Source organism: Entelurus aequoreus, linkage group LG10 (genome assembly GCF_033978785.1).
Source record: "Entelurus aequoreus isolate RoL-2023_Sb linkage group LG10, RoL_Eaeq_v1.1, whole genome shotgun sequence".
Classification (NCBI taxonomy): domain Eukaryota; kingdom Metazoa; phylum Chordata; class Actinopteri; order Syngnathiformes; family Syngnathidae; genus Entelurus; species Entelurus aequoreus.
The window spans coordinates 51155733-51182971 of NC_084740.1; the positions used below are offsets into that span (position 1 = coordinate 51155733).

The following is a 27239-nucleotide window of genomic DNA, read 5'->3' on the forward strand; positions in this document are numbered from 1 at the left end:
GATAGTAGGCTAATATAAATAGACACTTACATCATATGTTGTCTTCATTATAACACTTATATAAGACTTTTAAAGTCATTTTGATAGTAGGCTAATGTAAATAGACACTTACATCATGTATTGTCTTCATTATAACACTTATAAAGTCATTTTGATAGTAGGCTAATATAAATAGACACTTACATCATGTGTTGTCTTCATTATAACACTTATATAAGACTTTTAAAGTCATTTTGATAGTAGGCTAATATTGCTAGTATAGACACTTTCATCATGTGTTGTCTTCATTATAACACTTATATAAGACTTTTAAAGTCATTTTGATAGTAGGCTAATATTGCTAGTATAGACACTTACATCATGTATTGTCTTCATTATAACACTTATAAAGTCATTTTGATAGTAGGCTAGAATAAATAGACACTTACATCATGTGTTGTCTTCATTATAACACTTATATAAGACTTTTAAAGTCATTTTGATAGTAGGCTAATATAAATAGACACTTACATCATATGTTGTCTTCATTATAACACTTATATAAGACTTTTAAAGTCATTTTGATAGTAGGCTAATATTGCTAGAATAGACAATTACATCATGTGTTGTCTTCATTATAACACTTATAAAGTCATTTTGATAGTAGGCTAGAATAAATAGACACTTACATCATGTGTTGTCTTCATTATAACACTTATATAAGACTTTTAAAGTCATTTTGATAGTAGGCTAATATAAATAGACACTTACATCATGTGTTGTCTTCATTATAACACTTATATAAGACTTTTAAAGTCATTTTGATAGTAGGCTAATATAGCTAATATAGACACTTTCATCATGTGTTGCCTTCATTATAACACTTATATAAGACTTTTAAAGTCATTTTGATAGTAGGCTAATATTGCTAATAGAGACACTTTCATCATGTGTTGTCTTCATTATAACACGTATATAAGACTTTTAAAGTCATTTTGATAGTAGGCTAATATAAATAGACACGTACATCATGTGTTGTCTTCATTACAACACTTATAAAGTCATTTTGATCGTAGGCTAATATAAATAGACACTTACATCATGCGTTGTCTTCATTATAACACTTATATAAGACTTTTAAAGTCATTTTGATAGTAGGCTAATATCTAATATAAATAGACACTTACATCATGTGTTGTCTTCATTATAACACTTATATAAGACTTTTAAAGTCATTTTGATAGTAGGCTAATATAAATAGACACTTACATCATATGTTGTCTTCATTATAACACTTATATAAGACTTTTAAAGTCATTTTGATAGTAGGCTAATGTAAATAGACACTTACATCATGTATTGTCTTCATTATAACACTTATAAAGTCATTTTGATAGTAGGCTAATATAAATAGACACTTACATCATGTGTTGTCTTCATTATAACACTTATATAAGACTTTTAAAGTCATTTTGATAGTAGGCTAATATTGCTAGTATAGACACTTTCATCATGTGTTGTCTTCATTATAACACTTATATAAGACTTTTAAAGTCATTTTGATAGTAGGCTAATATTGCTAGTATAGACACTTACATCATGTATTGTCTTCATTATAACACTTATAAAGTCATTTTGATAGTAGGCTAGAATAAATAGACACTTACATCATGTGTTGTCTTCATTATAACACTTATATAAGACTTTTAAAGTCATTTTTATAGTAGGCTAATATAAATAGACACTTACATCATATGTTGTCCTCATTATAACACTTATATAAGACTTTTAAAGTCATTTTGATAGTAGGCTAATATTGCTAGAATAGACAATTACATCATGTGTTGTCTTCATTATAACACTTATAAAGTCATTTTGATAGTAGGCTAGAATAAATAGACACTTACATCATGTGTTGTCTTCATTATAACACTTATATAAGACTTTTAAAGTCATTTTGATAGTAGGCTAATATAAATAGACACTTACATCATGTGTTGTCTTCATTATAACACTTATATAAGACTTTTAAAGTCATTTTGATAGTAGGCTAATATAGACACTTTCATCATGTGTTGCCTTCATTATAACACTTATATAAGACTTTTAAAGTCATTTTGATAGTAGGCTAATATTGCTAATAGAGACACTTTCATCATGTGTTGTCTTCATTATAACACTTATATAAGACTTTTAAAGTCATTTTGATAGTAGGCTAATATAAATAGACACTTACATCATGTATTGTCTTCATTATAACACTCATAAAGTCATTTTGATAGTAGGCTAATATAAATAGACACTTACATCATGTGTTGTCTTCATTATAACACTTATATAAGACTTTTAAAGTCATTTTGATAGTAGGCTAATATAAATAGACACTTACATCATGTGTTGTCTTCATTATAGCACTTATATAAGACTTTTAAAGTCATTTTGATAGTAGGCTAATATTGCTAATATAGACACTTTCATCATGTGTTGTCTTCATTATAACACTTATATAAGACTTTTAAAGTCATTTTGATAGTAGGCTAATATAGCTAGTATAGACACTTTCATCATGTGTTGTCTTCATTATAACACTTATATAAGACTTTTAAAGTAATTTTGATAGTAGGCTAATATTGCTAGTATAGACACTTTCATCATGTGTTGTCTTCATTATAACACTTATATAAGACTTTTAAAGTAATTTTGATAGTAGGCTAATATAGCTAGTACAGACACTTTCATCATGTGTTGCCTTCATTATAACAGTTTTATAAGACTTTTAAAGTCATTTTGATAGTAGGCTAATATAGCTAGTATAGACACTTTCATCATGTGTTGTCTTCATTATAACACTTATATAAGACTTTTAAAGTAATTTTGATAGTAGGCTAATATTGCTAGTATAGACACTTTCATCATGTGTTGTCTTCATTATAACACTTATATAAGACTTTTAAAGTCATTTTGATAGTAGGCTAATATAGCTAGTATAGACACTTTCATCATGTGTTGCCTTCATTATAACCGTTTTATAAGACTTTTAAAGTCATTTTGATAGTAGGCTAATATAGCTAGTATAGACACTTTCATCATGTGTTGCCTTCATTATAACAGTTTTATAAGACTTTTAAAGTAATTTTGATAGTAGGCTAATATTGCTAATAGAGACACTTTCATCATGTGTTGTCTTCATTATAACACTTATATAAGACTTTTAAAGTCATTTTGATAGTAGGCTAATATAGCTAGTATAGACACTTTCATCATGTGTTGCCTTCATTATAACAGTTTTATAAGACTTTTAAAGTCATTTTGATAGTAGGCTAATATTGTTAGTATAGACACTTTCATCATGTGTTGCCTTCATTATAACACTTATATAAGACTTTTAAAGTCATTTTGATAGTAAGCTAATATAAATAGACACTTAAATCATGTGTTGTCTTCATTACAACACATATAAAGTCATTTTGATAGTAGGCTAATATAAATAGACACTTACATCATGTTTTGTCTTCATTATGACACTTATATAAGACTTTTAAAGTCATTTTGATAGTAGGCTAATATTGCTAATAGAGACACTTTCATCATGTGTTGTCTTCATTATAACACTTATATAAGACTTTTAAAGTCATTTTGATAGTAGGCTAATATAAATAGACACTTAAATCATGTGTTGTCTTCATTACAACACTTATAAAGTCATTTTGATAGTAGGCTAATACAAATATACACTTACATCATGTGTTGTCTTCATTATAACACTTATATAAGACTTTTAAAGTCATTTTGATAGTAGGCTAATATAGCTAATAAAGACACTTTCATCATGTGTTGCCTTCATTATAACACTTATATAAGACTTTTAATTTTTTGCGGCTACGGACAGATTAGTTTTTTGTATTTTTGGTCCAATATGGCTCTTTCAACATGTTGGGTTGCCGACCCCTGCCCTAGTGGTTGGGGCCCTAAACAGCCACATAGTGTTGATGCTTTGATGCCAAAGTTAGGTCGGTTTTGTAGGCTATGAGTCAAAATGATTCCCTTGAAAAAGTTAATTCAAAACAACACAATTAGTGGTGGCCCAAGACTTTTGCCCGACACACTTAAATATATCACTCACAGAGGTTAAAGGTTGTCTACTCAACTACTGTACCAAGCTTGTTCTACTGCATGTTGATAAAAGGCTTCTCTGACCGTAGGGTGTGGTTGTCAGGAGAGGTAGGTGGTGTTGGTGTGAGGGGAAACAAAACAAGGACATTCTTTGAAGGACTCCGCCCATTTGCACACAACACACTAGTGCCAGATTGCAAAGAGACTAAACACTTGCCTCAACATGTGCATGCCTCACCACATCACTGACTCACCAGGCTGGGGGACAGAGGACACACACACACACACACACACAAAAAAAAGGCATTTCTTTAGTGTCACCTTAAATATTAGCTTCACAAATCATGTTAATGCTAGCTTGTAACAAAATAATAGCATCTCTGTCATTGCCATAGCAACCATAGATGACCTAACTATTGACTTGTGCAGCGGCTTTACAAATCCTCTCAAGAGACAACCCTGCAGAAGTTACATATATACTTTAGAGTAGTCGGTGTACAGCTTGTAACGCAGTATAGATTTATAAAAAGAAATAAAAAAGTCAACACACAGCCAAATAATGGCAGCACAAGCGAGGACACATTCAACTTTCTTCCGCTGGAAGATGTCAGACAGGTGTTCAATTAGTCTGAATCCTGGCGGCCCACCAGGTGTACAGAAAAGGTGACCTGCTCAGTGGCCTTGTGGTTAGACTAGTGTCCGCCCTGAGATGGGTAGGTTGTGAGTTCAATATCCGGCTGAGTCATACCAAAGACTATAAAAATGGGAGCCATTACCTCCCTGCTTGGCACTCAGCATCAAGGGTTGGAATTGGGGGTTAAATCACCAAAAAATGATTCCCGGGCGCGGCCACCACTGCTGCTCACTGCTCCCCTCACCTCCCAGGGGGTGATCAACGGTGATGGGTCAAATGCAGAGGACAAATTTCACCACACCTAGTGTGTGTGTGACTATCATTGGTACTTTAACTTTAATCATGCAACTATATGGAGAAATGATTGCATGGCTGAGTACAGAGGAGGCATGTGAGTAAACACTATCACAGGAGCCATCTGCACCAGGAGGTTACTAATTTGCATGTTAATAAGCAACTAATTAATACAAACCCCGTTTCCATATGAGTTGGGAAATTGTGTTAGATGTAAATATAAACGGAATACAATGATTTGCAAATCATTTTCAACCCATATTCAGTTGAATATGCTACAAAGACAACATATTTGATGTTCAAACTGATAAACATTTTTGTGTGTGCAAATAATCATTAACTTTAGAATTTGATGCCAGCAACACGTGACAAAGAAGTTGGGAAAGGTGGCAATAAATACTGATAAAGTTGAGGAATGCTCATCAAACACTTATTTGGAACATCCCACAGGTGAACAGGCAAATTGGGAACAGGTGGGTGCCATGATTGGGTATAAAAGTAGATTCCATGAAATGCTCAGTCATGCACAAACAAGGATGGGGCGAGGGTCACCACTTTGTCAACAAACGCGTGAGCAAATTGTTGAACAGTTTAAGAAAAACCTTTCTCAACCAGCTATTGCAAGGAATTTAGGGATTTCACCATCTACGCTCCGTAATATCATCAAAGGGTTCAGAGAATCTGGAGAAATCACTGCACGTAAGCAGCTAAGCCCGTGACCTTCCATCCCTCAGGCTGCACTGCATCAACAAGCGACATCAGTGTGTAAAGGATATCACCACATGGGCTCAGGAACACTTCAGAAACCCACTGTCAGTAACTACAGTTGGTCGCTACATCTGTAAGTGCTAGTTAAAACTCTCCTATGCAAGGCGAAAACCGTTTATCAACAACACCCAGAAACGCTGTCGGCTTCGCTGGGCCTGAGCTCATCTAAGATGGACTGATACAAAGTGGAAAAGTGTTCTGTGGTCTGACGAGTCCACATTTCAAATTGTTTTTGGAAACTGTGGACGTCGTGTCCTCCGGACCAAAGAGGAAAAGAACCATCCGGATTGTTATAGGCGCAAAGTGTAAAAGCCAGCATGTGTGATGGTATGGGGGTGTATTAGTGCCCAAGACATGGGTAACTTACACATCTGTGAAGGCACCATTAATGCTGAAAGGTATATACAGCTTTTGGGGCAACGTATGTTGCCATCCAAGCAACGTTACCATGGACGCCCCTGCTTATTTCAGCAAGACAATGCCAAGTCACGTGTTACATTAACGTGGCTTCATAGTAAAAGAGTGCGGGTACTAGACTGGCCTGCCTGTAGTCCAGACCTGTCTCCCATTGAAAATGTGTGGCGCATTATGAAGCCTAAAATACCACAAGGGAGACCCCCGGACTGTTGAACAACTTAAGCTGTACATCAAGCAAGAATGGGAAAGAATTCCACCTGAGAAACTTCAAAAATGTGTCTCCTCAGTTCCCAAACGTTTACTGAGTGTTGTTAAAAGGAAAGGCCATGTAACACAGTGGTGAACATGCCCTTTCCCAACTAGTTAAATATTATTTGCAAAAAATAAATAAAGTTTATGAGTTTGAACATCAAATATGTTGTCTTTGTAGTGCATTCAACTGAATATGGGTTGAAAATGTTTTGCAAATCATTGTATTCCGTTTATATTTACATCTAACACAATTTCCCAACTCATATGGAAACGGGGTTTGTAGATTTGGCAATACTTGTTCGCCTTTGCTCATAAGCACATCGTAATGGGACTGTCTGTGAATAGGACAGTGATAAGATGGCATCTTAACACACCTCATACGCACCAGGGGCCTCATGCGTTAAACGTGCGCATGCACAAAAACCTGGTGGACGCCCTTTTTCACGGCAAAGTTGAGCAACAAAGATATCAAAATACAACACCGTCTGATTTTTTTTAAAAATTTGGTTGGTGACTGACAATAAAGTTAACGACGAATTGGACACTTTTTGACACTCTTAACAGGAAAGCGAATATTGCCCCACCCCCATCTAAAAGCACTTATACGCATCTCCATCTTGTTTGTGACATAACCCCACTCCCCCAACCCCCCAAAAAACGAAGCGACATAAGAATATTAATTTGTATTTCAATTCGTATTTTTGCTTTTTATGTTTTTGCTCACTTTTTGTCTCTTCCACTGTGTCCAAAACAGACCTGGGCATTCTGAGGCCCGCGGGCCACATCCGGCCCTTTGTGCGTCCCCGTCCGGCCCGCGTGAGGCCAATCATAAATTACAAAATACATTTAAAAAAAACATCTATGTCGTGCGTGCAATACAACTGTGCTGCTTTTATTTTGAAAAGTGTTATTTATGGGCGTATGTCCGGGTGTAACCTGTGAGTGAAGGTGCACAGCGACAAGTGATGCCCGGTTTACACCCGAGACGCTAAAAAGAGAAAAGTTGATGAGGAATGGCGTGTTTCCAACAAGACATGGACTGCCAAGTATTTCTTTACAGAAATTAAAGGTAAAGCCGTGTGCTTAATTTGTGGTACACCGGTTTCTGTGTTTAAAGAATATCATTTGAATCGCCACTACACGATGAAGCACCAGGAAAAATACCGGAATCTGTCTGATGAAGCGCGCGCAAGGGAGGCTGATGCGTTGATGGTAAAACTGCAAACCCAACAAGGATTTTTTGCCAAATTTCACACCCCCAGAGATGCAGCCGTCAGGACAAGTTTCGTCATTTCTCACAAAATCGCCAGAAAAAGTAAGGCGTTTTCTGACGGAGAGTTTATTAAGGAGTGCTTATTGGACTGTGTTGCGCTGATATGCCCGGAGAAGAGGGGCACATTTGAGAACGTGTCACTCTCCCGACGCACTGTAACGAGGCGGGTTGAGACCATCGCTGGAAACTTGGAGCTTCAGCTGAAGAACAGAACGGCCGACTTTGACTGTTTTTCGCTGGCTTTGGATGAGAGCTGCGATGTACGTGACACCGCCCAGCTGCTCATCTTCTTACGTGGGATAACTGCAGACTTTCAAATCACGGAGGAGCTGGCAGCCATGCAGTCAATTAAAGAGACAACCACAGGTAATGACTTGTTCACATAGGTAAATGCGTGTTTGGACATGTTAGGACTGAAATGGGACAAGCTGGCAGGTGTGACAACAGATGGTTGTCCAAATCTGACGGGGAAAAATGTTGGACTTTTAAAGAGGATGCAGGATAAAGTGACAGAAATTGACATTTTTGCATTGTATTATACATCAGGAAGTGTTGTGTAAGACAGTGTTAAAAATAAAACCATCAAAGCAATCTGCTTTTGTATAAAGTAAGTTAGGTTAAATTAAATTATTATTATTATTATTATTTATTTTACCGTATATCAAAAATAATTTGAGCAAAATTTAACTGAAATATTGTCGGTGTGGCCCTCCAGCAGTGCTCGGGTTGCTCATGCGGCCCCCGGTAAAAATTAATTGCCCACTCCCGGTCTAAAACAATGCAATGTCACTTTGGCTACAAGGTCACTTCCCTGTGCCGTCAGCACTCATGCAGCCCCAGACTATGACACCATGCTTGACTGCAGGCAAGACACAATCATCATGCCACCCACTCGTGTTGACAACTATTTAGACAATAATGTCTGGGTGTTGTTGACTCATTTTCAGGAGATAGTAAAGCTGTACACTGACTGCTCTATATTATATCTGAGTTTCAGGTCATTCATTTCATATTAGCATAGATTTAAAAAAAGGCTTGCTGCAAAGTAAGGGTGTTGCTAGTTGTGTTAGCGTTTAGTACTATTGTTCATTGGCTCAGTTAGTGGAGCCTGTGAGTGCTGGTTAACAAAAGGTCCACTCGTGTTTACCACATTTGTCTAAAAGTCAGTATTTTCTGTAACAGAAGCGAGAGTCATGGAGCAAACACAACCTCCCGTCATTCCGCCGGCTTACTTTGCAAATGAAATCCTGAAAACCAGCGTCCAACGCAGTGGACATTTGTTTCTCAGATCTATTTTCTTTGTCAGAGTTACACATTTCGGATATAAAATATGTTACGGTATGCAAAACACAAATGGCCAGTGGACGCTGGTTCTCAGTAGGATACATTGAGGTCGATCCGTGCATACTGGAATCAAAAGACATGTCTTTGTCCTGGTTGTTCAGTACAATAAACATTCTAGTAAAAGAAGGACGGAACAAACATAAACTGTTTTGTACATAAACTGCTCCTGTTTCCTGGGTCTTTACAATCGCTCCAGGCTGCTCAGCACATGATGGATAACTCAACAAGAGTCACAGAATGCACTTTGCTGCAACATTGGTTAGCTTATTTTTACCCTTGTATGACAGTTTATAATACAAAACCCAAATCCAGTGAAGTTGGTACGTTGTGAAAATGGTAAATAAAAAGAGAATACGATGATTTGCAAATCCTTTTCAACTTATATTCAATTGAATAGACTGCAAAGACAAGATACTTAATGTTCAAACTTAGATACTTAATCTTATTTTTTTTTTTTTGCAAATAATCATTAACTTAGAATTTAATGGCAGCAACACATTGCAGAAGAGTTGGCACAGGGGCATTTTTACCACTGTGTTACATGGCCTTTCCTTTTAACAACACTCAGTAAACACGAAGTCCACAGTTTCCAAAAACAATTTGAAATGTGGACTCGTCAGACCACAGAACACTTTCCCACTTTGCATCAGTCCACCTTAGATGAGCTCAGGCCCAGCAAAGCCGGCGGCGTTTCTGGGTGTTGTTGATAAATGGCTTTCGCTTTGCATAGTAGAGTTTTAACTTGCACTTACAGATGTAGCGACCAACTGTAGTTACTGACAGTTTAGTTTAGTTTAGTTTATTAAGGATCCCCATTAGTCTACACCGCAGTGGAGACTATTCTTCCTGGGGTCCAGACAAAAAACATCACACAATCACAAAACAAAAGATTACAATGCAGTACAACATGATCAAATAATAAAATGTTGTAATACAAAAATAGCAACAACAAAGAACCAAAAAAAGTAGTATTAACTTTGAGTTTACATAATAATGTTCATACAAAAGATAAAAAGAGCAATATAAAAATATATATATATATTTTTGCAAAAATAAAACAAAGAACCAATGGCCTAAAATATACACATTGGTGTACCAAAGACAAACAATAAGTGACAAAAAAGTACCATCCATCCATTTTCTACTGCTTGTCCCATAATCAATATAGTCAATAGTCAATAAAAACAGTCATGACATTAGGTACAATCTGGAATAATCTCTTTCCGCAATACTTCTCCGCAATACAGTGGTTTTCTGAAGTGCTCCTGAGCCCATGTGGTGATATCCTTTACACACTGATGTCGGTTTTTGATGCAGTACCGCCTGAGTGATCAAAGGTCCGTATTATCATCGCTTACGTGCAGTGATTTCTCCAGATTCTCTGAACCTTTTTATGATATTACGGAGCGTAGATGGTGAAATCCCTAAATTCCTTGCAATAGCTGGTTGATAAATGTTGTTCTTAAACTGTTCAACAATTTGCTCACACATTTGTTGACAAAGTGGTGACCCTCGCCCCGTCCTTGTTTGTGAATGATTGAGCACTTCATGGAAGCTGCTTTCATACCCAATCATGGCACCCACCTGTTCCCAATTTGCCTGTTCACCTGTGGGATGTTCCAAATAAGCGTTTGATGAGCATTCCTCAACTTTTTCAGTCTTTTATGCCACTTGTGCCAGATTTTTTGAAACATGTTGCAGGCATCAAATTCCAAATGAGCTAATATTTGCAAAAAAATAACAAAGTTTTCCAGTTGGAATGTTAAATATCTTGTCTTTGCAGTCTATTCAACTGAAGGTTGGAAAGGATTTGCAAATCATCGTATTCTGTTTTTATTTATGATTTACACAACCTGCCAACTTCTTAGGATTGAACTAGGGATGTCCGATAATGGCTTTTTGCCGATATCCTATATTCCGATATTGTCCAACTCTTTAATTACCGATACCGATATCAACCGATACCGATAAATACAGTCGTGGAATTAACACATTATTATGCCTAATTTGGACAACCAGGTATGGTGAATATAAGGTCCTTTTTTAAAAAAATAATAAAATAAAATAAGATAAATAAATTAAAATTTTCTTGAATAAAAGAGAAAGTAAAACAATATAAAAACAGTCACATAGAAACTAGTAATTAATGAAAATGAGTAAAATTAACTGTTAAAGGTTAGTACTATTAGTGGAGCAGCAGCACGCACAATCATGTGTGCTTACGGACTGTATCCCTTGCAGACTGTATTGATATATAATGTAGGAACCAGAATATTAATAACAGAAAGAAACAACCCTTTTGTGTGAATGAGTGTGAATGAGTGTAAATGGGGGAGGGAGTTTTTTTGGGTTGGTACACTAATTGTAAGTGTATCTTGTGTTTTTTATGTTGATTTAATAAAAAAAAAAAAAAAAAAAAAAAAAAAAAAAACGATACCGATAATAAAAAAACCCAATACCGATCATTTCCGATATTACATTTTAAAGCATCTCTAGGTTGAACCCTTGGAAAAATATTACTGAACAATTTTGGATGAAACAGTGGCTTCTCTAAGCTTAATGAACGGTGTTGAGAACTGAATATAATAAATAACAATGGATTAGATTTTATATCGCGCTTTTCTATTATTAGATACTCAAAGCGCTCACAGAGAAGTGGGGAGCCATCATTCATTCACACCTGGTGGTGGTAAGCTACATTTGTAGCCACAGCTGCCCTGGGGTAGACTGACGGATATCATTCATTCATCATTCATTCACCAGTGTGAATGAATGATGGAAAACATTAAGCGTTGAACAAGGCAACAGAAAGTACCAGTGCAACACACACCATCTCCGCTGCCACAGCTGATGCTTTACCTCCATTAGTCCTGCCTTGTTGGTTGATTTGCTGCGTCAGATGATATCTCTTCACCACGCTGACGTGGTCCCTCTCCTTGGAAACACACTCGTAGCTGCCGTAGCTCTCCGGGGTCACAGCGGGGATGAGGAAGAGGCAGTTGGTGTGCATCTGCAGACACGGGCTGCTGCGGTCCATGTGCTTCCACATGTAGACGGCATGGTAAGAGTCAATGGGGCACGACAGGTAAAACGGGACACCCACGGGCACAGCGGGCAGAGATAGCAAATCCACATCCACAGGCGGTGCAACGTGCCGTCTGGTCCGGTTGACTTGAGTGTGTTTTAAGGACACAAAAAGATCATCTTTAGTAATATAACATTTAGAAAAAAGGATGTACAAACCCCGTTTCCATATGAGTTGGGAAATTGTGTTTAGATGTAAATATAAACGGAATACAATGATTTGCAAATCCTTTTCAACCCATATTCAGTTGAATGCACTACAAAGACAACATATTTGATGTTCAAACTCATAAACTTTATTTTTTTTTTGCAAATAATAATTAACTTAGAATTTCATGGCTGCAACACGTGCCAAAGTAGTTGGGAAAGGGCATGTTCACCACTGTGTTACATGGCCTTTCCTTTTAACAACACTCAGTAAAGGTTTGGGAACTGAGGAGACACATTTTTGAAGCTTCTCAGGTGGAATTCTTTCCCATTCTTGCTTGATGTACAGCTTAAGTTGTTCAACAGTCCGGGGGTCTCCCTTGTGCTATTTTAGGCTTCATAATGCGCCACACATTTTCAATGGGAGACAGGTCTGGACTACAGGCAGGCCAGTCTAGTACCCGCACTCTTTTACTATGAAGCCACGTTGATGTAACACGTGGCTTGGCATTGTCTTGCTGAAATAAGCAGGGGCGTCCATGGTAACGTTGCTTGGATGGCAACATATGTTGCTCCAAAACCTGTATGTACCTTTCAGCATTAATGGTGCCTTCACAGATGTGTAACTTACCCATGTCTTGGCCACTAATACACCCCCATACCATCACACATGCTGGCTTTTCAACTTTGTGCCTATAACAATCCGGATGGTTCTTTTCCTCTTTGGTCCGGAGGACACGACGTCCACAGTTTCCAAAAACAATTTGAAATGTGGACTCGTCAGACCACAGAACATTTTTCCACTTTGCATCAGTCCATCTTAGATGAGCTCAGGCCCAGCAAAGCCGACGGCGTTTCTGGGTGTTGTTGATAAACGGTTTTCGCCTTGCATAGGAGAGTTTTAACTTGCACTTACAGATGTAGCAACCAACTGTAGTTACTGACAGTGGGTTTCTGAAGTGTTCCTGAGCCCATGTGGTGATATCCTTTACACACTGATGTCGTTTGTCGATGCAGTACGGCCTGAGGGATCGAAGGTCACGGGCTTAGCTGCTTACGTGCAGTGATTTCTCCAGATTCTCTGAACCCTTTGATGATATTATGGACCGTAGATGGTGAAATCCCTCAATTCCTTGCAATAGCTGGTTGAGAAAGGTTTTTCTTAAAACTGTTCAACAATTTGCTCACGCATTTGTTGACGAAGTGGTGACCCTCGCCCCATCCTTGTTTGTGAATGACTGAGCATTTCATGGAATCTACTTTTATACCCAATCATGGCACCCACCTGTTCCCAATTTGCCTGCACACCTGTGGGATGTTCCAAATAAGTGTTTGATGAGCATTCCTCAACTTTATCAGTATTTATTGCCACCTTTCCCAACTTCTTTGTCACGTGTTGCTGGCATCAAATTCTAAAGTTAATGATTATTTGCAAAAAAAATAAAATGTTTATCAGTTTGAACATCAAATATGTTGTCTTTGTAGCATATTCAACTGAATATGGGTTGAAAATGCATTGCAAATCATTGTATTCTGTTTATATTTACATCCAACACAATTTCCCAACTCATATGGAAACGGGGTTTGTAATATTCAATACCTGATGGCAGACCTGTACGGCAGACATAGGTTTGCCCATCTGGAACATTTTGAATCCCCTCACTGTGACAATAAAGAAAAACGTGTTCAACCATTCCTACTGACTTGTTTGTGTTACATGCAACACTTACGTGGTCGGCACGCATCCAAATGTAGTCCAGGAACAGTACGGGTCCCGGGCGAGGACGCAGTCCGCACAGGATTTGTTGTATTCTTGACAACTCTGGAGGTCCATCACAGAGATTTTCTCTGCAAAACTCACAACTAGTTTTTTCTGGACAAAAGATGAAAGAAACGATATAGTGTATACGTGGAAGTAATTTAGATGAGGAAATACAACGACGCAATAACATCGCGCAATTTAAATCCAAATGAAAAAAAAAATATTTTGGATCTATGTGACAGTTAGATGGAAACGTTAAATATCTGTCGTTTACGTATATTTTTGTCAATTAGTGAAAAGATGAGTAGGTATGTACAGTACAGGCCAAAAGTTTGGACACACCTTCTCATTCAATGAGTTTTCTTTATTTTCATGACTATTTACATTGTAGATTGTCACATCAAAACTATGAATGAACACATGTGGAGTTATGTACTTAACAAAAAAAGGTGAAATAACTGAAAACATGTTTTATATTCTAGTTTCTTCAAAATAGCCACCCTTTGCTCCGATTACTTTTTCGGACACTCTTGGCATTCTCTCGATGAGCTTCAAGAGGTAGTCACCTGAAATGTTTTTTTTACTTCACGGGTGTGCTTGAAGCTCATGGAGAGAATGCCAAGAGTGTGCAAAACAGTAATCAGTGCAAAGGGTGGCTATTTTGAAGAAACTAGAGCACATAATTTAGTACATAACTCCACATGTGTTCATTCATAGTTTTGATGTGACAATCTACAATGTAAATAGTCATGAAAATAAAGAAAACGCATTGAATGAGAAGGTGTGTCCAAACTGTTGGCCTGTACTGTATGTGATAATGTAATTATCTATTATTAGGTAAATCAAAATCAGAATCAGAAATACTTGATTAATCCCCGAGGGGGAATTGAGATTTTCAGCACAATCCCATTCAAGAGCAGACAAACATTACATCAATGCATACTGTAAATATATAGAGCGGTACCAGTGACGTGCGGTGAGGTTCATGGCTGGTGAGGCACTGACATCATCACAGTCAGATTTACAAACATATGAACCCTAAAGAGTATATTATTCACCGTTTGATTGGCAGCAGTTAACGGGTTATGTTTAAAAGCTCATACCAGCATTCTTCCCTGCTTGGCACTCAGCATCAAGAGTGGGAATTGGGGGTTAGATCACCAAAAATGATTCCCGGGCGCGGCGCCGCTGCTGCCCACTGCTCCCCACTGCTCCCCTCACCTCCCAGGGGGTGATCAAGGGGATGGGTCAAATGCAGAGGACAAATTTCATTACACCTAGTGTGTGTGTGACAACCATTGGTACTTTAACTTAACTTTAACTTTACACATACAAACTGTAGCACACAAAAAAGCACCTTTAATAAAAAAAACGTTATTATGGTCTTACCTTTACTTATAAATGAAGTCCATGCGCCGCTCCCTCTGAACAAAAGCATCGATAACTTGCTTATAGAAGTCTTCCTTATCCTTCTTCAGTTTTACAAGTCTCTCTGTCTCAATGGAGATCTTCCTTTAAGTATTACCTCCTGCTTTGATTGAAAGTCCAGTTTAGAAAACTGTTTTATTTTAGATATGTAATCCTCCATGTTAAAAGTCCAGGCGAGAGGAAAAAATAAACGATCGCTGCTGACTGTTGCTGCTTGTTGTCACTTATTCTGCAGCCGAGTAGTCGCAAAAATGATCCCTGGGATCACTAGCGCCTTCTACCACCATGAGGCGGGATTACTGCAAGCCTCAGCTAGTGCGTCTTCGCAGCCGTTTTATGATTGCTCAGCACAAGAAATACGTTACACACATACAGTTGTTGACAAAATACACTGTACATTATATACCTCAGCTAACTAAACTATGGAAATGTATAATATAAATCATATAGCAATACGGTCTCACTGCACAGCAGGCCAGCAGTTAGCCGAGTCATTGCGCAATCCATGGCGAGGCACAACTGGCTAGTGACTCACCGCAAGTCTCTTCCCAGTATTTGAACGGCAAATGTGAAAATTCAGCGATTTTGAATTAAAATTTTCTAAAACTGGTGAAGTTAAATGGAAAATAACTTTATAGTATAATCACTGGATACATATAACTATTTAATTAATTTTTTTTCTTTTTACATTTTTTTTCTTTCCATGATGGCACGTGAGGCCCCGCCTCACCTGCCTCCCCTGACTGCACGTCACTGAGCGGTACCTCAACTCAAGAGGGATTTGAGATAAAAGCTGTCTCTCAGCTAATTATTGTGATTTACGTTGCCAGCAAAAATTGGAGTTACAAGCATCCATTAGTTGGTGTAGCAAATGTTACAGTGAACCCTGTAAACTCAGCCCAAAACATCTGGTCTTACACGCTAACATTAGCCTACGACTAGAGATGGACATGACCTTGTTTTTCCAACCATGGGGAGATAGGCCCCAGCACCCCCGCGACCCCGAATGGGACAAGCGGTAAAAAATGGATGGATGGATGGATGGATGGATGGATGGATGGAAGGAAGAAAAAGAGTGTGAAGGACAGTAGTTACAAGAGAAAGTGGATATAAAACATTCAGGTAAATCTCTACCATATGTAGAGATATCCGCTGACGTCACACTTTGGAAAAACGTTACAAATTGAGCAAATTCAAAAAGGCTGGTATGGAGGAAGTATGAAGGAAGGCAAGATTGTTTTATAAATATCTCCCCCATGCCTCCATGGTTGGATTTCACATTTTCTGGACTTATGCAGATCCCAAATACACAAAAACCGGTACTAAATGGTAAGAAAATGCTGTTTTGCATAATAGGCCCACTTTACAATAATATCTAATTGGCGGACATTTATCCATGAAAGTATAGAAAAGTTGCTGATGTTGTGTTTGTTGGAAAAGAGATAAAGTCCACTCTCCAATGTAAATGTTGTACCTTACTATTACATTATTTCATAAAAGTACTGCAGTTGTGTGTAGTACATTCTATTGTATTATTTTTCATACAATCTTTCTTATCTATAATTTTGTTTGTCTTTTTAAAAGGCATGTTGCATTTCATAATTGTGCTGTTTTTTGTGTGGGGTTTGAGGGGCGGTAAGCACCATTTAAGCACTGATTTAAATTATTTTCAAAGGGAGATGTTGATTTGCCATAGAAGTGTTTTGGGTTGAGAACCAATTTAAGTACTACTGTAGTACATAATGTTGTGTTTTTGTTACGGTGCACTATATCATACGGAGAAGTGTGCCTTGGATAACCAAAAATATTAGAAACAACCTTAAATAATTTTAAAAAATGCATGATGCGTAATACAACTACAATAATAAACATTAAATTAAAGGCCTACTAAAATGACATTTTTTTATTCAAACGGGGATAGCAGATCCATTCTATGTGTCATACTTGATCATTTCGCGATATTGCCATATTTTTGCTGAAAGGATTTAGTAGAGAACATCGACGATAAAGTTTGCAACTTTTGGTCGCTGATAAAAAAAGCCTTGCCTGTACCCGAAGTAGCGTGACGTCGCAGGTTGAAGGGCTCCTCTCATTTTCCCATTGTTTACACCAGCTGCGAGAGCGATTCGGACCGAGAAAGCGACGATTACCCCATTAATTTGAGCGAGGATGAAAGATTTGTGGATGAGGAACGTGAGAGTGAAGGACTAGAGTGCAGTGCAGGACGCATCTTTTTTCGCTCTGACCGTAACTTAGGTACAAGCTGGCTCATTGGATTCCACACTTTCTCCTTTTTCTATTGTGGATCACGGATTTGTATTTCAAACCACCTCGGATACTATATCCTCTTGAAAATGAGAGTCCAGAACGCGAAATGGACATTCACAGTGACTTTTATCTCCACGACAATACATCGGCGAAGCACTTTAGCTACGGAGCTAACGGGATAGCATCGTGCTTAACTACAGATAGAAATAAAAGAAATAAACCCCTGACTGGAAGGATAGACAGAAAATCAACAATACTATTAAACCATGGACATGTAAATACACGGTTAATGCTTTCCAGCCTGGCGAAGCTTAACAATGCTGTTGCTAACGACGCCATTGGAGCTAACTTAGCAACGGGACCTCACAGAGCTATGCTAAAAACATTAGCTATCCACCTACGCCAGCCAGCCCTCATCTGCTCATCAACACCCGTGCTCACCTGCGTTCCAGCAATCGACGGAGCGACGAAGGACTTCACCCGATCATAGATGCGGTCGGCGGCTAGCGTCGGATAGCGCGTCTGCTATCCAAGTCAAAGTCCTCTTGGTTGTGATGCTGCAGCCATCCACTAATACACCGATCCCACCTAAAGCTTTCTTCTTTGCAGACTTCGTTGTTCATTAAACAAATTGCAAAAGATTCACCAACACAGATGTCCAGAATACTGTGGAATTTTGAGATGAAAACAGAGCTTGGATACAATGTGTCCGAATACTTCCGTTTCAACGATTGACGTCACGCGCATACGTCATCATACATAGACGTTTTCAACCGGAAGTTTAGCGGGAAATTTAAAATTGCACTTTATAAGTTAACCCGGCCGTATTGGCATGTGTTGCAATGTTAAGATTGCATCATTGATATATAAACTATCAGACTGCGTGGTCGGTAGTAGTGGCTTTCAGTAGGCCTTTAACACCCCTTTAACAGAGGTCATTAAAACTGAAAGCACTTATACCAATAACAGTGTACCTAATGAAGTGAACCGTGAGCGTATAACAACATAACGTAACAAAGTTAAGACCCCCAAAAAGGCAATAATTGAATTGCAGCCTGACAAAAACAAAGCAAAGTAGTGCTGCAAAAAACTGCAAAGTAAGACAAGACAACACAAGATTGTGGCTCAAATAAGAACTGCTGACAGAAGCAGAGGGGCTAGAAATAGATTTAGAGGAATGGTACCTTTTTGGAGTCCAGTTTCATGGACTGTACGGGGGACTGATTTAGAATCTGGGTTTCGGAGATGATGAAAGGTTCAGATCCGGCTTCGAGAATCTTATGGATCTTTCCGGAGTCTGTAGGATATGACAAACATCAATTTAAGCTATGATTAACAAATACAGCACAGGTCTTTAAAGGCGCAGTGAGAATAAAATACCACTGTGGCCTTTAATACCCCACTGAAAAATGCTTTTTTGGAGCATTTTGTCTATAATGTCACACATTAAATACTGATATACACAGCATAACATTGTTTCTCATTATCATGATGTTAGAACAACTACCTTGTCAATATTACAGGATTATCAAGACGTCAATCTGACAGCATGGTTATATTTGGAACCAATGGGCGGTTCCAGCTACGAAGAACATGGCACAGGATGTGCTCAGCTTTGTTGATTGTGGATATCATCAGCCAAACAAAGCACTAAAAATAGTGAAATGTTGGATTGTTCTGCAGAAAACAGGACATACCAGTGGCGAGCAGCAGAATGTTGTACATGTCGTCCACTGCCTGGACGCGGTCCACTACTATCTTGGTGTAGTTGTTGCTGCTGACATAAAAAGGAGTCTTGTAGACCCAGTCGCTAATTTCAGGATGATCTCTCACCACACTGACTGTGGCCAGCGGCAAGCTGCGGCTGTTTTTTACACACTGAAAAACAACACACAAAAGTCTTTATTGGGCAAAAGGATCAAATTGTTGAATTTTGATTTGCTTGTATACACATACTTGGGTCCATGGTGCTTGACCAACCACTGACTATATCGCTTGCACACATACAGTATAGTACAGTACAGGCCAAAAGTTTGGACACACCTTCTCATTCAATGCGTTTGCTTTATTTTCATGACTATTTACATTGTAGATTGTCACATCAAAACTATGAATGAACACATGTGGAGTTATGCACTTAACAAAAAAAGGGGAAATAACTGAAAACATGTTTTCTATTCTAGTTTCTTCAAAATAGCCACCCTTTGCACTGATTACTGCTTTTTGCACATTCTTGGCATTCTCTCCATGAGCTTCACAGGTGTCATAGTTTTGATGCCTTCAGTGACAATCTACTCTTGTACAATGTAAAAAGTCATGAAAATAAAGAAAACGCATTGAAATGAGAAGGTGTGTCCAAACTTTTGGCCTGTACACGTATAGACTGGAACCTATACAGTTTTGTATAAAGTACTTGAAAGAGAGTACAAGTATCTGACCAGAAGATGACTTTGGTAAAAATGAGAGTCTCCTTTTAGAATATTACTTGAGTAAAAGTATTGTAATACCTGATATTTATGTACTTAAAGGCCTACTGAAATGACATTTTTTTATTTAAACGGGCATAGCAGATCCATTCTGTGTGTCATACTTGATCATTTCGCGATATTGCCATATTTTTGCTGAAAGGATTTAGTAGAGAACATCGACGATAAAGTTCGCAACTTTTGGTCTCTGATAAAAAAAAAGCCTTGCCCCTACCGGAAGTAGCGTGACGTCACCGAAGGAAGGGCTTCTCACATTTCCCCATTGTTTACAATGCAGCGAGAGCGATTCGGACCAAGAAAGCGACGATTACCCCATTAATTTGAGCGAGGATGAAAGATTCGTGGATGAGGAACGTGAAAGTGAAGGACTAGCGTGCAGTGCAGGACGTATCTTTTTTCACTCTGACCGTAACTTAGGTACAAGGGCTCATTGGATTCCACACTTTCTCCTTTTTCTATTGTGGATCACGGATTTGTATTTTAAACCACCTCGGATACTATATCCTCTTGAAAATGAGAGTCGAGAACGCGAAATGGACATTCACAGTGACTTTTATCGCCACAACAATACATCGGTGAAGCACTTTAGCTACGAAGCTAACGTGATAGCATCGGGCTTAACTGCATATAGAAACAAAACAAACACGCCCCTGACTGGAAGGATAGACAGAAAATCAACAATACTACCAAACTCTGGACATGTAACTACACGGTTAATGCTTTCCAGCTTGGCGAAGCTTAGCAATGCTGTTGCTAACGACGCCATTGAAGCTAACTTAGCTACGGAACCTCGACAGAGCTATGCTAAAAACATTAGCTCTGCACCTACGCCAGCTCTCATCTGCTCATCACGACCCGTGCTCACCTGCGTTCCAGCGATCGACGGTACGACGAAGGACTTCACCCGATCACCGATGCGGTCGGCGGCCCAGAGACTGAGGAAGTCAAGGTGAGGTCGTTCGACTAGCGCGTCTGCTATCCTCAAAGTCGTTGTGTTGCTGTAGTCCGCCGCTAATACACCGATCCCACCTACAACTTTCTTCTTTGCAGTCTCCATTGTTCATTAAACAAATTGCAAAAGGTTCACCAACACAGATGTCCAGAATACTGTGGAATTTTGAGATGAAAACAGAGCTTTTTGTATTGGATTCAATGGGCTCCGAATACTTCCGCTTCAACAGTTGACGTCATCATATCGAAACGTTTTCAGCTGGAAGTTTGCCAAGAAATTTAAAATTGCACTTTATAAGTTAACCCGGCCGTATTGGCATGTGTTGCAATGTTAAGATTTCATCATTGATATATAAACTATCAGACTGCGTGGTCGGTAGTAGTGGCTTTCAGTAGGCCTTTAAGTATCAAAAATAAAAGTATTTAAAGTTTGTAACGTCACTTGGGATGAACTATTTCACATTTTTTACCTGTATTTCAAAACTCAAATTTGGATACTGTTCATTATCCTGATTATTATCTTTATGGACAGAATTTCTAGGCGCAGTCAGGGTGTGGAGGGTTTCCAGTTTGGTGGCCAGAGGATCGCATCCCTGCTTTTTGCAGATGATGTGGTCCTGTTAGCTTCATCGGGCTGGGACCTTCAGCGTTCACTGGGGCGGTTTGCAGCCGAGTGTGAAGCTGCTGGGATGAGGATCAGCACCTCCAAATCCGAGGCCTGGGTTCTCAGTCGGAAAAGGGTGGACTGAAGTTATGCCTCACGAGTGAGGGAAGAATAGAACGCGAGATTGACAGATGGATTGGTGCGGCGTCTGCAGTGATGCAGTCACTGCGTCTCGATTTACAGGTCGGTCTACGTTCCTACCCTCACCTATGGTCATGAACTTTGGGTAATGACCGAAAGGACAAGGTCGCGAATACAGAATACAGAAATGAGTTTCCTCCGCAGGATGTCTGGGACCACCCTCAGAGATAGGGTGAGGAGCTCGCTCATCCGGGAGCGACTAAGAGTAGAACCACTGCTCTTTCAGGGCGAGAGGAGCCAGCTGAGATGGCTCGGGCATCTACTACGGATATCTCCTGGACGCCTCCCTGGTGAGGTGTTTCCGGCAAGAGGAGGCCTCAGAGCAGACCTTGGACACGTTGGAGGGACTATGTCTCACAGCTGGCCTGGGAACGCCGCGGTATCCCTCATGTAGAACTAGAGGAAATGCCCTGGGACAGGGAAGTCTGGGCATCTCTGCTAAGACTGCTGCCCTCGCGACCCGGACTGGGATAAGCGGCGGTAAAATGGATGGATGGAAATTTGGATACTAACCGATACCGAGGGCTGCAGTGTCGACAATAAATTTGGCCTGATGATACAATATATTGTCCTACAAATTATTGTCGATATTATTGTCAGCATTATTTTGAGATCAAATTAAGCACAGTTGAACAATAATGTACAATAATAATTAGGGATGTGGCCGATCACGGTACTGACTGTTTTTTGTAGAAACGTTATGTGATTGGCCATTGCAGATCAATGCCTTTTATTGACAATCACAAACGCAGATCTTCTCTGGCTGACAATTGGCTTGCAGCTAATTGTGTGTCTCTATACACAGTGTGGGGACGCTCCCCTAAACTAACAATCATCACCTCCGTTGCATCAAATAAACTGCATGTCTTAGTATCTTCAGTATAATTATCGTGTACCATTATCACTGGAGGACGAGGTTAAACATGTTACACACCGAGAGTAAGCCACGAGCCGGCGTGCTAATAGCTAAGCTAACACTTGCGGTAGCTAACCTCTAAAGCAGGGGTGTCCAAAGTGCGGCCCGGGGGCCATTTGCGGCCCGCAGCTAATTGTTTACCGGCCCGCCACACATTCTGCAAAAATTGCAAAATTGATAATATTGCAAAAATTTTAAAAAACATTTTAAAAAAGTGGAATGAAGTGAAATCTAACAAGAAAAAGTTGCAATGTTGACACAAAGCTGCCATGCAGGCTGTTTTTTTTCTTTTGTCTTTGTTCATTTTTCTTTTTTTTGCCATTGCTAAAAAAAAAAAAAACACAAAAAATCTATGTTATAATGAATTATTACTTAAAAAATATCACTTTAAAATGTTTTATGTGGAAATATTATATATTGCATATATTGTGTGGTTGCCATATAAAAACATCAAAGTTTTATTTGACAAAAGAGCATAAAACAAACAAAATAATAGTTAAAACGTAAAATCGACAAATATATCTGAAGTTGATCTCGTAATTTAAGTGTTAAAAGTAAAAAAAACTAATAATAATGTATCACTTTATGAGTGGGGGACCTTTTGGATCCCAAATATATTTAGTAGGATTTTATTTAACATTTCACTGTGATTACTCAAAAATATTAAATTAAATTTCAGTTTTAATATAAAAAACAAAGTTGTCTTTGACAGAAAACCTTTTTTTTTTTTTTACTTTATATCAACCTCAAGTTGATATAGAGATTTACTGTAAGCGTTAAATAAAAAGTAATATTAATAATTTGACTTATTTTTAACAGTTTAATGACTGAGACCCTTTATAGTCCCCGGGAGCCCTAAAGGTTAAAAAAAAAAAAATCCATATACAGTATTTTGTTAAGGTTTGAAAATGAAAAATATCAAAATGGCCCCCGCATGCTTAAATGTTTCCGTGTACGGCCCTCAGCGGAAAAAGTTTGCCTTAAAGGCTTAGTGGCCACATGCGTGGACAGCACCTTTTAGCTCTTATTTCCAAAATTGTGTACACTACCGAATTGGGGTCTTATGGCCGCTTATGTGGACACTTATACTGCCATCTGGTGGTGTCAGAAGAGTATAACATACAATGGAATTTGGAAAAAAAAGTGTAAAAATAAGAATTAGCATGTAACTAAACATGAAGTACACGTTTGTGTACTTATGGACTAAGTACATCATATAAAAAGATGATTCTTAGTTTTTATTCTAATTAGGGTCCAATAAGCCCAAATAGCAAAGATAAAAACAAACAAACATGTAAACAAACAGCTTGGGCCTACAACACAATAAATAAGTGCATAGAAGCGTAGATGGAACTGCAGATATGAACAGAAAATGAAGAAGCACTAAGTCGAGAGAAAGGATAATATAACAACATCTGTTGGTGTGTCAGCATCGTCACAGTCAGTACACTACACCTGAGAGAAGGGCGGATCCATCCATAAATTGGTGGTGTCGATATTAAGGGTAGTAACAGTATATGATTGATACTACAGTGATCGGATCGATATTTCTATAATAATAATAACTTTTGATTATCGTAAACAAGTAAACAATAAAAATAAAATGGACTCTCAATCTATGTCCACCTCTACCCACAGAGACAAAGATTGTGGATGACTGGCAAGAGGATTCACTCCGTTCATTTTGAGTGAACATAGAGTGAACCCTCTTGTACCCTGTTTGAAAGCAAGAGACAGGGAAAACAAACACACAGAAATGGTCATTTATTCAAGCCGGCAAACTTATCGAGTTAATTTTCATTTACCATTGTATTAATTGACTTATTAATTGTCGATACCAATACTGCTTCAATACCAGAGCTATAACCTGGGCTTTTTCTTCCTCGCGCTTAGCGTTGCTATGACAACAAACAGGCATTACGTCACTAACTCAACTTTTATTTTGGAGTAACGAAGATCCATCCTGGTTCAGGGAAACGTATCAGAGTAAAGGTAGCCATTTGATGTATGAACACGTGTTGGAGTAAAAGTGAAAGTTGTCAGAAATATAAATAACGGAGAAAAGTACAGATATGTCAATATTATACTTATGGTAGTATTTGTATTTTTTTATTTTACAACACTGAAGCTATCCGTGCTGACAATGAGCGAGAGGCAGGGTACACCTTGGACCGGGTACCAACCAATCACAGGGCACAACAACCATTTGTCACATTAACAACTATAGACTATTTAAAGCTCAAACTCCCGGCCCGTGAAGGTATTTCACCTGGCCCACAGGACCATGTGGAAAAAGTCCCAACTACATGTCGAATTTCAGCAAATAACAACCTTACTAACCAAACTTACTACAGCATCATCCACCCATCTACAGTACTTTGTACACTGTAAAAAAAATCCTATTTTTATGGTTAATTTAATCTAAATTTCTACTGTAATTTTTCTATTTTTTTAAAATAGTTTATAAAACTGTAGAATTGAAGACATTATCTGTAAATAAACAATCCGCCTGTTATTTGAAGTAATATGCCAGTAATGACAAACTATGTATTTTTCTATTTTTTTTACAGAAAAATACCAAATTAATTATACATAGCATTATCTGTTTTCTTAAATTACTTTCAAATTCATGTAAAATTACAGTAATTATATTTCATTAAATATGTAGCTTGTTATATAAAAGTCTATGTCCATACTAACAATCTGGTATTTTTCTGCAGAACTGTTTGCATCGTCACTTTATTAAAGGTGGTTGATCTTAACAATTCAGAAAAAAATCTGTAAAATAATGGTATTTTTCTGTGGAACTGCCAGCATTGTCACTTCATTAAGGGTGTTTGATCGTAATAATTTGGAAAAACTCTGTAGAATAAAGGTATTTTTCTGCAGAACTGTTTGCATCGTCACTTTATTAAAGGTGGTTGATCTTAATAATTTAGTAAAAATCTGTAAAATTACGATATTTTTCCGCAAAACGTTTCATGAAAATTTCTGTAAATATAATGTTTTTGATCATTATTTGGTTTACAATGTTTTACTTTAATTTTATGGTTTTCGTTTGGCAGCCGTAGCTGCCAGTAGATGACCGTTTTTTTACAGAATTTTTTTTTTTACAGTGTATGTAATAATATGAATACTAATGTGTGTACCACTGGAAACATTGGACTGACCATTCTTACTAAGACTCTCATGTTACCACCAAAAGTAGCAATAATTGAATTGTGCTCGACTAAAAATAAAACCACTTTAACTATTAAACACTGTCCGTACCGGGAAACGCTTGCTGCACAGACGCATGCTCAGACTTTCTGCGGAAGACTCACAGAAACTGCCTTTGTTTACCGACATCATGACTGAAGTTACAAACTTTCTGATTCTCATGTTAATGTGCGTGAAGTGAATTAACTAACTCATATTATGTTCTACATATGGTGAATGTTTATATTCACCTTGGAGAAAGCAAACCACCAGGTTTAAGTAAATAATGGTTGAGCCCATAATAAATTAAGGAGCCTTAGTTGGACGTTCGTATGTGGACTGGATTAACTCTCTCACGAGAAGAGGCAATAAATTCAGAATGCAAAAGTGATAGCTCTATGCTGGAGGAGAGACTCCATGTCTATCTTCTCGCCAACATTTAAGGTACAACCTACAGAGGTTGTTTTCCGGTCACCTACACATGAACATCTCCTTACATGGTCAGGTTGTGCTGTCCTGACTTAGCACACACCCAGAGACTGAAAGGAAGAATATAGAAACTGATGGTTTGGCTTCTCCAAGTTAGGACTGACTCATTATCCTGACCTGACCTCCTCCAGGAACTGCAGTCCTGTATAATGACGCTCGCTTGTAATAAAGCAACTTTTGGTTCAGTAAAGCGTCTCCGACGTCTCTTTTGATCCAGCCGCACCGCCGTGTCGCCCTTCTGCCCGGACGAGGATGACAAGACCAGAAATACACATCATGTGCATATGAATTACATTTATAAAGCGCTTTTTCTCTAGCGACTCAAAGCGCTTTACATTGCGGAACCCATTATCTACATCACTAGGAGCAGGTGGGTAAAGTGTCTCGCCCAAGGACACAACGGCAGAGACTAGGATGGCGGAAGCGGGAAACGAACCTGGAACCCTCAAGTTGTTGGCACTGCTTCTTTACCAACCTAGCCACGTTATTGTAACTTTTGCCTGGATGTGAAAAGGGTGATGGATTTTAACACCCCTGATTTAGAGTCTCCAATTAGCCTCACGCGTGTTTGGAATGTGGGTGAAATCTGGCATACCCGGAAGGGAGACCATGCAAACTGTCCAACCGCAGA

General features: G+C 38.3%; 1 protein-coding gene across 2 annotated transcripts in view; it reads right to left on the reverse strand.

Moving 5' to 3' along the window:
• Nucleotides 1-3670: 3670 nt before the first annotated feature.
• Nucleotides 3671-27239, reverse strand: part of sema7a (semaphorin 7A) — a 54538-nt gene continuing 30969 nt past the window's right edge. Inside the window, exons 10-15 of one of the 2 annotated variants that reach the window (XM_062061138.1) lie at nucleotides 19461-19641; nucleotides 18948-19060; nucleotides 14036-14178; nucleotides 13918-13967; nucleotides 11934-12245; nucleotides 3671-4350 (exon numbers count right to left, since the gene is read on the reverse strand). In XM_062061138.1, coding sequence (XP_061917122.1) covers nucleotides 4343-4350; nucleotides 11934-12245; nucleotides 13918-13967; nucleotides 14036-14178; nucleotides 18948-19060; nucleotides 19461-19641 — 807 coding nt within the window. In that variant the 3' untranslated portion in view covers nucleotides 3671-4342. Of the gene's footprint in view, nucleotides 4351-11933; nucleotides 12246-13905; nucleotides 13968-14035; nucleotides 14179-18947; nucleotides 19061-19460; nucleotides 19642-27239 lie in introns of both variants that reach the window. The other variant, XM_062061137.1, reaches the window with a different exon arrangement.